The sequence below is a fragment of the Cryptosporidium sp. chipmunk genotype I genome, assembly GCF_004936735.1.
Source record: "Cryptosporidium sp. chipmunk genotype I strain 37763 chromosome Unknown contig_30, whole genome shotgun sequence".
In the NCBI taxonomy this organism is placed as follows: Eukaryota; Apicomplexa; class Conoidasida; order Eucoccidiorida; family Cryptosporidiidae; genus Cryptosporidium; species Cryptosporidium sp. chipmunk genotype I.
In genome coordinates, this window is record NW_027125613.1 from 10,340 (window position 1) to 26,975 (window position 16,636).

The 16,636-nt window shown below is 31.2% G+C and overlaps 5 protein-coding genes across 5 annotated transcripts; 3 read left to right on the plus strand and 2 right to left on the minus strand.

Moving 5' to 3' along the window:
- Positions 1-932: 932 nt before the first annotated feature.
- On the minus strand, positions 933-6,314 carry ELE39_002635 (protein with DEXDc plus ring plus HELICc SNF2 domain; the record flags this gene model as incomplete). The annotated part of the gene is made up of 1 exon (XM_067345739.1): positions 933-6,314. One exon carries the CDS (start codon positions 6,312-6,314, stop codon positions 933-935), a length of 5,382 nt encoding a protein of 1,793 aa, XP_067200522.1.
- A 581-nt stretch (positions 6,315-6,895) lies between these two features.
- On the plus strand, positions 6,896-7,858 carry ELE39_002636 (cyclin-dependent kinase-related kinase; the record flags this gene model as incomplete). Its single annotated transcript, XM_067345740.1, has 1 exon — positions 6,896-7,858. One exon carries the CDS (start codon positions 6,896-6,898, stop codon positions 7,856-7,858), a length of 963 nt encoding a protein of 320 aa, XP_067200523.1.
- A 64-nt stretch (positions 7,859-7,922) lies between these two features.
- Positions 7,923-9,338, minus strand: ELE39_002637 (RIO-like kinase domain N-terminal region conserved; the record flags this gene model as incomplete). The annotated part of the gene is made up of 1 exon (XM_067345741.1): positions 7,923-9,338. One exon carries the CDS (start codon positions 9,336-9,338, stop codon positions 7,923-7,925), a length of 1,416 nt encoding a protein of 471 aa, XP_067200524.1.
- A 786-nt stretch (positions 9,339-10,124) lies between these two features.
- On the plus strand, positions 10,125-11,495 carry ELE39_002638 (phosphatidate cytidylyltransferase family; the record flags this gene model as incomplete). Its single annotated transcript, XM_067345742.1, has 1 exon — positions 10,125-11,495. The coding sequence occupies one exon, from the start codon at positions 10,125-10,127 to the stop codon at positions 11,493-11,495; it is 1,371 nt and encodes a 456-aa protein (XP_067200525.1).
- An 867-nt stretch (positions 11,496-12,362) lies between these two features.
- Positions 12,363-16,560, plus strand: ELE39_002609 (P-type Atpase; the record flags this gene model as incomplete). Its single annotated transcript, XM_067345713.1, has 2 exons — positions 12,363-16,214; positions 16,381-16,560. 2 exons carry the CDS (start codon positions 12,363-12,365, stop codon positions 16,558-16,560), a joined length of 4,032 nt encoding a protein of 1,343 aa, XP_067200496.1.
- Between the last annotated feature and the right edge of the window lie 76 nt (positions 16,561-16,636).

Genomic DNA, 16,636 nt, shown 5'->3' on the forward strand with positions numbered 1-16,636 from the left:
TTATAATCGCTAATAATAGTATTATTGAATTAATTCACAATTCTTTTGAATTAATAAATATATATGTTATACAGGTGTCTAATGAAATATCAATATATGTTTATTATATTATCAATATTACCTGACCTTTATAATATTATATATAATTTTTTTATCGCAATATTTTTTTGTTTGTATATTAAGTTTTCCCTTATTTTAATGAACTATACACATCATTTAATTATATTGGTGAATTATTATTACCAACCAGTTAATTATATCTAATTTATCCAAAAGCAATTATATTTTTATTAAAATTTTAATTAGTTATTCCCAAATAACAATAACTTTTCCCCTATATATATGACGATAATAATAACAACCTTTTATCTAAAATAATATAAAACAGTAATTCTAATTCAATTTTATTTTTTATCGTAATTGATATTTTTGTTAGACATATATTACATGCCTTACACACGTATAGTAAATATAAAGTACACGGCCACTTAATTATAGAAATATTCATTATTGTTTGTGAATTCGAAGAAAGATAATCTTCTTTTACTTTCACGAATTTTTGCTAGATTTTTCACTACTTGCGGAGTAAAAAAGCAGAAATAAACAGGAGAAAAAAAAAGAAATAAATAATTTGATCATTGTTGATATATAACTAAAGACAGAAGACCGCTTTTCACAATTATTTGAATTCGGATCTAGTAGAAACCAAAAAAAAATATTTGCATGAGATGCGCGCCTTTTGTGAAGGTCGTTTTGGCGCCAGATAATTTAAAGTGAAATAATTAAATGTTTATTTCTGCATGCAGTAGTTAGGAAAAGTAAAAAAGCGGTTAATACTTTCCTGGCTTCTTGTTTTTTTTGCTTATTTAAAATTAATTTCTTTCCTTTTGTCTAGATGTATTGGCAAAATCAATTAGTTCAGTTTTCTTTTACTACGAATTCTCTTTGTTTGAAATTAGTGTAATTTTAGTATCAGATACGTGACGAATAATTTGTAAATTTAAGGAATGTTGATTATTAGAGTTTAATGAGGGGTTTTGTGAGTTTTTATTAGAGTAAAAGTTGGATAAGTATTGAAAAATAAGTTCATCAATAGAGTTATGAATGATGAAGTTCCAAATATGTGGAGTTTTAGTTTGACCCATACGAATAATTCTGCCAATAGCCTGTAGTTCATCAGATTTATTAAGAAGAGGACTAACGAAAATGATATGGTTTGCAGCAGTAATATTGACTCCTTTCCCAACATTTAAGTGATTACATAAAAGAACTCTGTAGTTTTTTTCCCTAAAGTTTTCACTATTATTATTATCATTATTATGAATATTAGTATATGAGAATTCTCTGATAATATGATATTCAGATTTGCCGCCACTATACTTTTTAAAAAGTATCTCATTTAAATGCATGGCAGATGAGAGAATGTCAATAACAGGTTGGAAATCAGAAAAAATAATAATCTTGTCATTATTTCCACGAATAGTTTGAAGTTGAGAATTGTTATTAAGAATTTCGGTATTATTATTACCAGAATAGTTTAAGATCCACTTTATATGTTTAATAATAGCTTCTATTTTAGTTCCAAAGTTTCCAAGAATTCCAATTGATTTTATTGTGTTGTAATAATCGATTCCAAAATCTACTTGGCTTGGTTTATTTGAGGATTCATTTATTAAAGATGACGAAGTTTTCTCACCATTTTCCAAAATGTTTCCTTTCGTTACATTATCGTCATGATCCGGTACTATCAGAACAACATTTGTATCTTGAAAGACAAATCTACATTTTGGACATTGATTTTTAAGTTTATGATTAGAAAATGATTTCTTGGTAATTAGTTTATAACAATCAATACATAGTATGTGAGCGCAGGGTAAAAGAACCTGTGAATAGTCTTCTTTTAGCTTGTTTAGACAAATTGGGCAGATATCGTGATCTTGGTTTTGATTATGTTCAATTTCCTGTTCTAATTCTTGCCTCTGCTCAACTTTATCTTTCGAGGTTTTTTTGTATCTTTGTTGTAACTTGAGATTACAAAGGAATTTTTGTTGGGATTTTAAATTTCGTCTTACACTAAGAGCAGAGATACGCTCAGATTCGTACTTTTCTGTCAAAAATGGAATTTCACTCTGGTGTATGATGTTGTTGTGATTTGAGGGCAAATTTGGTTGGCCATCTTCGATTACTTGTATTCTCTGCTTACAATCTATCAGTTCTAAATAAGAGTTAATTAGCTGTCTAGTAGCAGATACAAATGCTTTGGTATTGAAAAGTTCGAACTTTAAAGATTCAATATATTTGATATGTTTTGTGGAAATTTTGGAAATAGAAGAAAAATCATCACTTTCAACCAAATTTTCTTCCTTTGAGTTGGATCCTGATTTAAAGACTCTTCTCTTTAGCTCTTTATTCAAAAACTTCAACATTGCAATGGTCTCTGAGTCTCTTAAATACGTTGAATCGTGATGAGTTGCTTTGTTTTGTTGATCACTATCCGTTAAGTTGCTTCTATTACTACTACTAATACTAGTATTGTCGCTGTTAGCTCCTGTTCCACTTCTATGGTTATTACTACTTTCACTAAGCCTTGTAAAAGTCTTCTTCTTTACGGTATATAGTGAATATTCCAATTCTTCAATATGGATTTGTATAACACAAAATATGCATGATTCCCCTCTTTGAAAACTTCTGTTCCTCCTTTCTGCACCTTTCTGCTGGTTAACCTCTATTTGATCATTCTGGCTTTCTTGACAGAAAAAGCAGGACGAGACTTTTGCAATGATCTCGTCAAGAACTAGCTGACATTCCATATCTTGGCTCTGGATCTGCTTCTGGCTTTGGCTCTGATCCTGACTCTGACTCTGGTCCAAGCTCTGGCTCTGAATCTGAGCCTGAATGAGCCTAAATTGCTCCAATTGATTAAGCTGAACTAAAAGTCTTGTTCGAGAATCCTGCATTTGCTTCAACTTAAGATCCAAAGCAACAGTAAGACCGTGGATACTATTAAAGCTCGGCAAATTATGCTCGGTGTCACCGTCTTTAGCACTCTTAAATTCATACTGGAAATTCTCTATCCTAACCAATAAAAGATCCTCGTCACTTGCTCCTCCACTACCTGTTCCTTCACCACCTACTCCTCCCCTAAAAATACTAAGTTTCTTAAATATGTGCCACCAATGATCATCAGAATACAATGAGTTTGTTTTGTCTCTAGATTTAATAAAAGAGTCATGTTTTTCCAAATAATCCTTATAGTATTTGCTTCTGTACTTGTTCTCAAGCTCGTTGCATTCTCTTATAAGCTCTCTTTTCTCCAATTCATCATTGCAAATTTCTCCAAGATTCCACAATGTATGTATCTGTTGCAAAACATCTACCCTATCTTCATTACGAATATCAAGTACTTGCTTATAGTAAAAGATTGACTTATTCAATTGCATGCTGTTATTGTCATTATTACTACTGCTAGTACTGTTATCTTCATATTTAAACTTTCTGGTAAAGTGAATACCTGCTAAACCCAAAGTATTCATCACATACTTTCTCACACTCTCTTCTATATCAATTCTACACTTGTTTAATAACTTGTCTAAAATCTGTTCCATTGTCATAATCTTTAATCCTGTATTTAGAGAAGCAATACTCGAATCGTTATTACCATTTAAATTATAATAGCTATCATTATTCTTTAAATCCTTATTCTTATTATGAATACCCATTATACCTAATTGTGGATGTATGCATGCAAGCCTTAACATTGTAATCAATGAGTCCATCTCCTTCTTATTTCTTAAAAAGCTTTCCTGACTTTTATAACTTATTATACTATTGTAACCTGACTCACACTGCTTTATATAAAAGAATCTTTCCACTGAAGATAAACCCAAGTAAGTGTTTCCATAAAATGCTGGAGGTATGCTGATTTCCTCCTTTACTTGCTTCATCTCCCTTCTATAAAACAAAGAACCTACAACATACTCCAAATGTTGTACCAAATTCTTGATAGATACATACTCATTAGTTATGTAATCCAAATTACTTTCACATAAAAACAACCTTTCTTCCTTTAAAAAGTTCTCTCCCTCTTTAAACTCCTCGCCATTCTCACTCTCGTGATCAATATCCTCAGGTTGAGCTTGATTTTGATCTTGAGATTCACTTAAGGTTTTAGTATTACTTTTTCTAGGATTAATGTACAATGTACTAGATAGGTACCCTATGTACTTTTTATATAAGGTATCATGAATTAACTGAAAGCCAACATTTGAAAGGTTTAGTAATAAACCAATCAAATCATTTGAACAAGATCTAACAATGGGAGTACCGGATACACACCATTTATTATAACACATTAATTTGCTGGTCATTTTTGATACAAGAGAATACCCTTCAGTCATTTGAGCTTCATCTAATACAATTCTCCACCAGTCAATATTAGTTATCAAAGATGCTAAAATTGGATAACTCTTTTTAAACCTCATAGATCTTTTGTTTGCTACAGTATCTTGGTCCAAGACGTGATAAATCTCTTCTTTCAAAATCTCATAAGATGTTAAAACTACATCGTAATCCAAAATGTCTCTTCTAGTCTTTATTATTTCAATTTCACTTCTATTTCTAGCTGAACCTTTATTATCATATTGGTCCTTCCCTTTCTTTAATGCTCTATTTCTCAAATAGTTTTGAATATACCTCACTCCTTGATACTTAACTATTCTCAGTCTTCCTTGTTCCAAATGTTTATTAAACTCATCATACCATTGATCTACAATACTTCCAGGAGCTATAATCAAAGTTGCTTTTACCTGTAACCTCTCAGTTAATTCGGTACTTTGACATAAAGAACAGAGTAAATCCATACCAGCATTCAAGTTCACCGTATTATCACTTATACAACACTCAAAGTGAAACCTAACTCCACATTTCTTGCACTCTACCACTTTCAAATCCGTAGCTGGTTTAACAACTCCACATGGACATTCAACCTCCAAAAAGTTCTCATTAGAATGTAAGATTGGGAAAGAAAGGTATTCCTTAGACGTTTCTTCGTGATTCTGATGGTATTCTTTCCTTGGATTCATCAAAATCAGAGCAATAATCTCCAAACTCTTACCTAGTCCCATTTCATCACATAGAAATCCTCCTCTTATGTTAAAGGTACCTCCTCCTGATGGCGGAATATTCAAAGAAATCTCACCAGTTATCATATTAAAATACAATAAATCCAGTTCATCTTCTGCTTTTGCGACTTTTAAACAAGACCAATAGGGGGGATATTCTATATTTATCTTTACAGTATCCTTCTCGACGTGTAAGGCAAACAAAACTGCATCTTTTTGATAATTTCTTAACTCAGAAACTAAACCCAAATTCTGACTCCAATCTTGAACTTGTTGATTAGTAGATCCCATTCTCTTCATTGATATTTCATATTCTTGAAATATTGAATACAACTCATTTGGTTTAATTTGCAACGCCTGCTGGGAACTTTTCTTCTTCCTTGCTTGACTATTACTGCAACTGTCAATTGATGGAAACCTAAGCTCTTCATTAAGCCAGGAAAATAAAACCTTGAAACTACTCCTGCCATCCCTCTTTCTTGATAAAAACTTTCCATCCAAAGATTTTCTGGTTAAAGACATTCTTACATTCATATTCAATACAATTTCTTTGGATACCAAACAGCTAGTACAAGTTGAAATAGTAGAGCCATGAATCTTCTTCACACCCAGTATTTGACAAGTAAAAGCTATAAATCCCGCGTCTTGTAGCAATATTAGTGCCTTTCTGACATGAGAGTAAGGAGTTTTTGGCCTCAAACTCGACCAATTGATTGATCCTCGTGCTATCACTCTATTTTCAAAGGAAAATTCGGGATCTAAAACTCCTCGACACGATTCAACAAATTCTGTCTCCTTTGCTTGCCCAACCAGGTTATCTAGTATTAAAAACTCACATTTGGACTTATTCTCTTCCAATACTCTAAATCTCACCATAAACTCCCTACCTTGATCATTTAATAACAAATTTATAATTTCTCTTGAGTCTAAACTTTCATTCTCTTGAATAATTGACATCTTGATATTCTCCCATATATTCAAACAACACACTAAATCATCCAATTCAGTCAATATTCGTCTTCTGCACTCCAATCCTCGTACTCCTTTCTTGTCCTCCCTTTTTAGCTGATTTGAAGATAAGTCAAAGTCAAGATTTTCTTCTTTTTTTAGCGTATCTTCTTCTAAAACAAGATACTCTTCATTTTGGCATAGAACTCCTCCATACCTCAAAGGTCTTGGCTTAAGTCTAGCCATTTCCAACAATAGCCAATTCGGATAAACTAAAAATGTACAAGAGCTAATTTCCATGCACTCCCTGAAAACTTTTATTCACTCTTCAAAGTATCCAAACATACAAGATTTGCATCTATCTTACATATTAGTAATCTGGGTTTCAAATGGTGTATATATGTTTGCCATTTCACAAAAAAAAATCTGAGAATTTACCGATAAATCACTCATATACCAAACCTTTATTTAGTATCTAAAAATAATTTTTTCCTCTTTTTTTAATATTTTTTTTATAGTTTTTTATACAATGCCGGTATACAAAAATACTATTGGTAATTGTGCAGCAGGTTACCGCCAAAACTTTTAATATTAATTGTCATTTTAAAAATTAATAGTATAAATTATGATAGATTGAAGGGAATAAGTAAGTAAAGCATTCGGAGGGAATTGTAAAGTTGTAAATTGCATTTGAGTGAAGAGTTATTCAGTTCTTGTTTAAATATTTATTCTCTCAAATCACTGAAAACAACCTTCTTAGTAACTTTAAAGATCCAAGGCAGGGCAAAATTACTAATTATTAATACAGTATTTAACTGGCTGAGAAAATGATCTCTATTCCAGAGAGATACGAACAGATTAATGCACATATTGGTCAAGGTACTTATGGTAAGGTAGAAAAAGCTAGAGACAAAAATACTGATACTATAGTGGCTATAAAGAAGGTTAAAATATGTGAGCTGCCTTCAGATTTAACAGAGTCTAGACAAAAAGTGGGACAATGCGGTATTCACTTCACAGTTTTAAGAGAAATCAAGATAATGAATGAAATTGATCATCCGAACATTATGGGTTTAAGAGACGTTTTTGTTCAAGGAGACTTTATTAACTTAGTAATGGATTATATGGAGAGCGATTTAAGGAAAGTTTTTGAAAATAGAATTCGATTTTCTGAGTCACATATAAAATGCCTATTAAGGCAAATTATTCTCGGTATCAATGAATTGCATAATTGGTTTATTATACATAGAGATTTGGCTCCTGCTAATATTTTTATTAATTCAAAAGGCATAGCAAAAGTTGGGGATTTTGGCTTAGCTAGAAGTTATGGACAGCCACGTAGGGAATACACTCCTGAGGTAGTTACTTTATGGTATAGATGCCCAGAATTACTTTTTGGATCCACGAAATATACTCATGCTGTTGATATGTGGAGTATTGGATGTATTTTTGCAGAACTTTTGTCTGGTGGAAAGGCTTTGTTGCCTGGAGATGATGAAGTTAGACAGCTCGGACGCATTTTTGAGCTCCTAGGTACTCCAAATGAAGATAATTGGCCTCAAGCTAAAGAGCTACCTTTATATTGTGAATTTAGTCCAAGGCCTCCACTAAACTTAAGAGATGTCTTTCCTAATGCTTCAGAAATGGCTATTGACCTTATCCAGTCCTTATTGAGGCTTAATCCCTTAGAGAGGATCTCAGCCAGTCAGGCTCTTGAGCATGAATACTTTAAAAGCTACCCTCTCCCGTGCGACCCTTCTGAGCTACCTCTTATTTATCTCAAGAACTGACTATAAGACAAGACAATTAATGAATTAGACTTAATAATTAACTATAAAAACATATACTAAATTTTTAATAACCATTCCTTATGCTATCTATCATTGCCTTAGTTTTCCTATACTCTCTGCTTTTTTTGGACCCAGAATTCCCCTTGGAGTTGTGATGTTTGTCGAATTGACTCATAAAAGACTTTCTTATTCTGTCCTGGTCCAGCTGAGTCTTCTTCTTCCTAGGTAACCACAAATTGTTCATTCGTTCGTTGATTACCCTTGCCTTGAGCTCGTCGTACTCTAATTTATCACTTCCGCCCTCTTCGTTATCGTCCTCCTCGTTTTCGTCCTCCTCGTTGTCATCCTCCTCGTTATCGTCTTCTTCGTCTTCATTATCGTCTTCTTCGCCGTCGTAGTTTTCCTCATCCTCTTGGGTTGACCCGTCCTCTTCTTGGAAAATATCACCCTCCCCGTGTAATTCTATTCCATCTGATCTGCCCTGTTGATTCTTATGCGAAATTATGGTATTCAAGTAATCGAGTCTGTTCATATCCCTATCAATCTTGCCAATATTAATGATCTTATTCGAGCTGTGAACATTGTCACTATTAAATACAGTGATATCCTCGAACTTGGGATATTCAGTGACCTGAATTCCAAACCTCTTTCTGAAAAGTTCGATAATACAATTAACATCTCTATTAAAGTACATCTCAGCATTAATATGGTCAGTATTAACTATTTGTGGGAAATCAATCAATGTTATATTTTCCTTGGAATCTATTAATAAATTAAACTCATTAAAATCTCCATGTATTAATCCACAATCTGCTAATCTTATAATCATCTTCATTAGTCTCTCCAATGCTCCATATGGATCCTCTAAGTGCCGAATAGAATTAAGTGGAACTGCGTCTATTAACTCCATTACTATAGCATGACGATTCCAATCTATTGGCTCAGGAACCTTAATTTCACCCTCATTAAATCCATTTTCATATAATGCTTTTAAACAACTATACTCCTTCAAGGCCGCCAATCTTGACAAGTATAGCCAAGATGAAGTCTTTCTATTCCTCAAATAGTCTCTTGTATTCTTTACATTTCGAAAAGAAACTCTTCCTAATCTATGCAATTTTAAACATATTAATCTTCCTTTTTCATCAGCTGCTATATGTATATCACTCTCCTTACCAACTCCTATCCTTGCTCCCACTGAAGATATTATTCCTCTTTTATTCAATGCCCTCAAAGCCAAGAAATCATATCCCAAATATGATAGTTTATAGCCTTCATATATCTTGCTTTCTCTAGATACTAGTTTATTTCTTAATAAATTTTGTAATAATTGATAGCTTCCTGTTCTTCTCAAGTTACTGATTGATTCTATCAGTTGTGGAGACACATACTCGTGGTTTCTCATACCCATTTCTACTGCTGTCAATATCCTCCACTCATCTTTACTAATGAATCTCATATTACTCACATCCAACTTCATTTTAAATTATAACTCTTTCTAACTCTTAACCTAATAGGTCTTTTTTCCCCAATAATCAACAAGCAGAAAAATATTTATACGTATATACAATATATATATATATATATAATATGTTTTGGCCCTATTTAATTTTCTGAAGAATTTTAGATTTTTTTCCTTCTTTCCAGGCTCTTTAAGTCTAAAGCTGCCTTTTCAGATCAAACTTGTTAAAGTGAGCCGGTTACTTCCTAATAATCTGGCAAATTCCCTATCTACTAAAAACTTTCTTCTTTCTTTCTTGTTATTCCTTTCTTGAAATTCCTTTCTTGAAATTCTTTTATAGCCATTGTCGGTACCGAAATGCATCACGTAGTGGGCGGGCCAACATTCCCGCCACTTCCCAATGAGTAATTTTTTTGGAAAAGTAATGGTTAAGAATATAAAATAAATAAATGAATAAAAAAGCTTTTAAAAGTAAGTAAATAATCCTTATCATTCTATTTTATATTAGTATAAAGTAAATATATAATAAAAATATATATATTTAAGTATACATAAATATCTTGTTTGTACCTGATAACATTGGAACACAAAGCTAAAAATAAGCTGGAACGACTATTTATGAGTTTATGGAATTGTGGCATCACGGTAATCACCTTAAGAATATAAGAGTACTTTACTACAAGTACTGGGACTTTTAAAACTTTTATTCTATTTAATATTTTATCATCAGTAAATTAAGCTAAACTATTGAGTTTTGATTCAACCCCTTTTTTCTCTCTCTTTTATTAAGATAAAGTTACTGGAATGAAAAATTCAAGATTTGTAAGAAACAATTCCATGTTTGACGATACAGAGCATGAAACAGAATCTGATAATTTCGTTGGTGAAGTGGAATTAAGAAGAAGAATTGGAAATAAAAAAGAGTCTCCTGAGAAGAATGGATTCAAGGAAAAAAACAAAAATGGCAGTAATGAAAATAGCAAAATAACAGGAAATTATTTATCCACAAATGGCCACAAGAATAATAATAATAATTGTGGCGATCTTAATTGGGTAACTAGAACTATTTGGACTATAATTTTATTGTCGTCATTCTTAGTAATACTTGCGGCTGGACATACTTATTCTGCAATGCTTGTACTTATCTTGATTTCAGCAGTATATCAAGAAGTTAATTCGCTTAAAAGAAGTGCAGAAGAAGACAAACGTCTTCCATTCTTTTATACTCTACGCTGGTATTGGCTAGGAGTAACATTATTTTCAACAGGAAAATTATGGTGGGTTCCTTTAATTGAAAAGTACAGAAGAAATTATTATTTATTATATCTAATAGTCTATTACCACTCTTTGATAAGCTATATTGGAGCTTTATTTGGATTTATTGCTTTTATATTATCTCTAAGAAATTACACACTTAGATACCAGTTTTCTCAGTTTGGAATAATGATTTTAAGCCTTTTACTTGTAGTAACTCAATCAGTTTTTATGATTGCAAATACTTATAGGGGGCTATTTTGGTTCATACTTCCTTCTTGTCTTGTTATATGCAATGATATATTTGCTTATATTATTGGTAAAATCTTTGGAAAAACTCGACTCTCCAGACTTTCTCCAAAAAAAACAGTCGAAGGATTTGTTGGAGCTTCTATTATAACCATTTTTGCTGCAATAATTCTTGGGAATATTCTTTCCAAAAGTCAAATATTTATTTGCCCTCAAAATGAGTTACTTGAAAAGCCTTTTTCAATGTGGTACAAATTGAAATGTGATCCTAATCCTGTATTTCTTCCAAAACCATATAATATCCCTTCCTTTTTACATTTTGTTCTAGGAAAAGAACCTATTCATATTCCAGATTCACAATTCCATGCGATTGCTATCGGAGTTTTTGCTGCTTTTGTTGCTCCTTTTGGTGGATTCTTCGCATCTGGTCTTAAAAGAGCTCTTAGAATTAAAGATTTTGGGTCTGCTATACCTGGACATGGCGGAATCACTGACAGATTTGATTGTCAAATTCTTATTGGACTTTTTACATACCTATATATTCGTGCCTTTATCTTCACAAATCCCAAGTCAGTATCTTTAGATCTTGTCATCAAATTAGCTAAAATGCTTCCAGAGCCAGAAATTCAACATCTTATTTCTGTATTATCTGGCCATATATCTAGTCAATAGTAAATTTTACTTATTAACTTGAATTTTTCTTATTCCCTCATCTCTCTCCTTTTCTCCTTTCATTTATGCTATGACTATCGATATTGCTAAAAATATACTATTAATTGAAAATATATTTTTATTTTTATTTTATTACTTTTTTCCCCTTTTGCATGCATTTTATACCTCCCCCCCACAAATGAGCTTCTGTTAAATATAAATCCACATAATTACGAAATTTCTTGTATGCATGCAAGAAATTACGTGTTTTTTAAGTTATATTTTATAATATATTTTTTGTTATATGGATGTTAAAAGAAATTATTCAATAGTGATTAATACTTGAAAATTTATTTTTTCGCTTTTTTGATTAATTCCAATTATGACATTATGTTTCAAAAACTTGATTCTAACATAAATTCATACTTTAACTTCACTTTATGTATATGTATATTTTTAAAAAATTCTATATTATTGCGATGATTATTTTTAACTTGTAAATTATTTGTGCATTTTTAATAAGCACAATTGTCCCGCCACAATAGTTACTTTTTTTGACTAGTAAATTTTGTAATTGAGACAATTTTAATTATACCATTCTTAATATTATTGCTTTGAAAAGAATATTTTTAAATATTGAAAATATTAAAATAATTCACAGCCATCATATTTTTTTTTTTTCTATAATAATTTGAAAAAAAAGATTTTTTTTTTTCCTGAATTATTTATAATCTTGAGACGAACTCTGAATATATTATTAATTAAAAATTAAATTATTGGAACAGGCTTCAATTCATTAACAATAATCACTTCTTTTTTTAAATTAATATAATGATTTTTAGGTTGAAAATTTTGATTGATAGAGGATATATAATTGGTTAACAAAAAATGAAACTTAGTATTTTTGGAGACTTATATTCCACTTTTTTTCCACTTCATTTATGTATAAAGTTGTTAATATTTACTATTTCAATATTTTTATTCTTTTATATAGCTAATTTATTACTGTGGAGAAGATATGATAAACATATATATAAACACCAGTCTTTTGAAATGATACTAATTCCTTGTAGAAAAAGCTTATATTCGAATATATTCAGATGCACTTTAAATTTTTTGACAGCCCTTCATTTAATTTTAGTCCCACTAGTCACTTATGACTCAGTGAGTGCTCCTGAAAGTTCTTCCATGTTGTATTGGAGAAAGAAGGCTGAAGTTTTTTTGGTGGAGTATGTTGTTGCTCTGATAATTTGCTTGGGAAGAAAATTGTTTTCAAAAAGAATTAGGCTCACTTTGGTAATGCCATCAAATCTTTTTGACTGTAACTTTGTGTGCTTGTGGGTACGTGATAATAATAATAATAATAATATTAGTATTCATAACCAAAACACTAATATAAGAAATGATGGTATTATTCAATCCATACATAAAGATTTAAATTTTTCTGTTATTAATCAAAGATTTCTCAATTTTTATAAGAAAAGTCTTGCCTTTCTAGATGGTGAAATGATTGGATTTAGCTATTATGGATGTCAAGTACAAACAGATGAATCTTCTGGAATTCGATATTTTATTGCAGGATCAACAAGATTTGTATTTTCAATAGAAACTGGCACTTTTTTGCCTCAAATACAATCAAATAGGGTTCCCATTTCTCAAATTGAGAATGCCTTGAATAGTGGTGGACATTCAGAAGCTTCTGTTATTTCCTATTTATCTGTTTTTGGAAAGAATGAATTACCTTTCGAGACTGAACCTGCATTATTTGTAATGAAACGTATTTTCTTTTGTCCAACTTTTATACTACAATATTTAATGCTCTCAACAACTTTCTTTTTAAGGTTTTTCACTTGGTCGTTTTGTTGGTCAGCTTTAATTCTATATACAAACCTATTCAGCTTCTTTAAAGAAATTTTAAGAAATAGAAAAGTCTCGAAAGAAATTCATGAAATAAATAATCATCCTGTTAAAGTTGTACGTGGTAATATTAAAAAGTCGATTAAAGCGTCTGATATTGTTCTTTTTGATATTATATTATCTGATTCTGGAGATGTCGCACCTTGTGATATGATACTTATGGAAAAGTTAGTTCTTGTAGATGAATCAAGTTTGACAGGAGAAGCAACACCCGTTTTAAAAAAACCTCTTGATTTATCAATACTTTCAAATTCTCAAATACTTTCAACTGGTGATAAAATTCTTAAAGACTCTTTAATACATGCTGGATGTAAAATCGTTAAAATTTTTGGTGGAGATGAATCAAATGATTCATTAACTTCCATTGCTTTGAATACTGGCGTTTTTACTTTTAAGTCAAGAATTTTACGTACAGCTTCTCAAAATATGATCTCTGATGATTTTCATGATGATATTCCATTATTGTGGTTGTTAACTTTATCTGTTGCATCAGTAATTATAACAGTACAATGCTTTATCTCGCAATTCAATATTGGCTCTGTATTCTTTATTCTTGGTACTTTACTGCAACTTCTTCCAATTTGGGCACCAGCCTTTGTACAGTCCTGTATTAATACTTCCGTTTCAAGATTAAAAAGTAATTCAAACATTGAAAGTTCCTTCCCAAGAAGAATCCTATTTGCTAGTAAATTAGATACCTTATTTTTTGATAAGACTGGTACTTTAACAATGAATGATTACGTACTTGATCGTGTTGAAAGATTAAATTCTGATTTACTTGAAGACAGAGGTTTCTTTTCTGGGAATGAAAGTTACTTTGGAAGAATAGTTAGAGGAGTAAATGAAGAGAAAATTGATATATTAAAAATGGCAACTTCAACTTGTCACTCATTGTCTTTTGCTGCCGATAATGTTAATGGAGAACATTATGGAGATTCGATTGAGAAGGAAATGCTTAAGTTTACCAATTCTGGTATTTATGAGAAGTCTTCCCCAAATGGTAGATCTTTAAAAAGATTTATTATTGAAAAGGAATTCGATATTGAGAATGCTTATAGCAGCGATAATATTACGAATCTTGAAAAAAGGCTCAACAGGGGATGCGAGGTATTGAAGATATTTGATTTTAGTGGTATAAGCAGGTCAATGAGTGTTATTGTTCGTTGTAATGTTTCAAATAGGGTCTTTCTATTTACTAAAGGTGCATCTGAATCCATTTTAAAATTTTCGATTGAGAACAAGGCAACCAAAAGTATTGAATTTAGAACATCTGAACTATCTTCTTCAGGATGCTATGTGTTGCTAATAGCTTATCGGGAGTTGAGATCTGATCCAGAATCAATTGAAGGGTATAAATTATTAAATGAAAGCAAAAGATTTGAGCTGGAAGTTGACTTAACTCCTATTGGTATTCTTTGCTTTTCAAATTGTATTAGAAAAGAAGCACCATTTGTTATTAAAGAAATTAAAGGCCTTGGAATTAATCCCGTCATTTTAACTGGTGATAATTCAGACTGTGCATTAAGTGTTGCTAAACAAGTTGGAATTATTAACAACCGTTTAGAAGTTCCTAGTGTTGAACCAAGGTCTGATAGCCTATTTGAAATTGACGTGAATGGTAACCAAAAGGCTGTTTTATGTTATGTTGTTTCTGGAAAATTAGTTTTTTTGGATGAATTTAGACATGAAATCAAGCTTGAGAAAGTTATAAAAAATTTGCATAGGACAAGATTAGTTGTAACATTTGAATCTTATGAAATGATGAACAAGATTTTATTGGATGGTTATGATGGTATTGCTGAATTATTAAAAAATGATTCCAAGCAAGCAATTTTGAATAAGGAGACTCTTTTGGATTTACTTAAGGATAATATCTCGGTCATTTCAAGGGCTAACCATATTAATAAACAGAGCGTAGTTAGACAATTTATGAATGAAGGTAAAATTGTTGGGATGATTGGCGATGGATCAAATGATGTTGCTGCTGTTAAAGATTCCAACCTTGGAATATTTGTCAATAGAAACGGAAACTTAAATAGTCATTTTTCTTTGGATAAAGGAGATTTGAATGGAATTTCAAGTATTATTCGAGAGGGATGTGGATGCGCAGCAAATTCACGTTCTTTATACTTATTCATGATCATGTACGGCTTCACAATCGTAATTTGCAAGAATATTTTGCTATATTCTGGTCAAGCAACTCTTCCAACCATGGGGTACTTTTATTATAGTATATTTGTAAATTTTCCAAGTGTTTGGGGAATTAAAAGAAGCCAGCCTGCAAATAAGATTAAAAAGTATCCTGTTGATTCAGGATTGGTATCAAAAAGCTCCATGTTAACTGTTATTTGCTTTGTTTTGGTTATTGGAATAAACTTGGGTATTGTGTTGTTTTTGCAATCAAATAAGTCATGGTTTGTTTCTAGTTATACAAGAAATATGGCAGTTCCAATTTACATTTCTGCACGTCAAGATGGATTTGAATCGTCTACAACTTTAATTTGGATGTGCTCTTTGCATTCACATATGGCTCTAATTTTTGGAATGGGTGGATACCACAGGGAACCCTTTTATAAGAACAAAGTTCTCGTGTCTACATGGTTTTTAGCACAGCTTGGACTTGCTTTTCTTATTTTTTCTGAGCCCAGTCTACTTTCATGCATTTTTAAAATTAATTGTAAAGAAGACATAACTCCAGGAACTTTATTTGGTTTGAATATCCCAAAATTTTCAGGTAGTAATGTTTTTCCATTGTCTTGGAAGTTAGAGCTCGTCGGATGGATAGCTACTTCTTTCCTTATTTGTACATATATTTATCACAAGGTAAACTTCAAATCCATTTCCAAAATTCGAACTTAGACTTGAAAGTTATTGTTTTGAATATTATTTTATCTATTACAGGCTATATTTACTTGATCAGTTTGTTCGAAATAAAATAACATTGTTGCATGTAATGTATTCCAATAAATATATGAAAGGCAAATAATAGTTTTGTATTGAAAACTCGCTTATTTGGTTTAATGATAATAAAATTGAATCTAAGAATTTCGGATTCACTTCAAGCTTTTGTATTTTGTTATATTTTTCAATTTTGATTTATTTTGTCTTTGTAGAAACTTTAGTTAGGTCTTTGAAAAAAAAAATTAATAAATTTGGTTTAGCTACATAAAATTTTCTGTTGTTCTCTCAAGGCTTTGTAAGTGCAGACATTGATTTTCAAGTAGAAAAGGTTAAACAAAACTTTA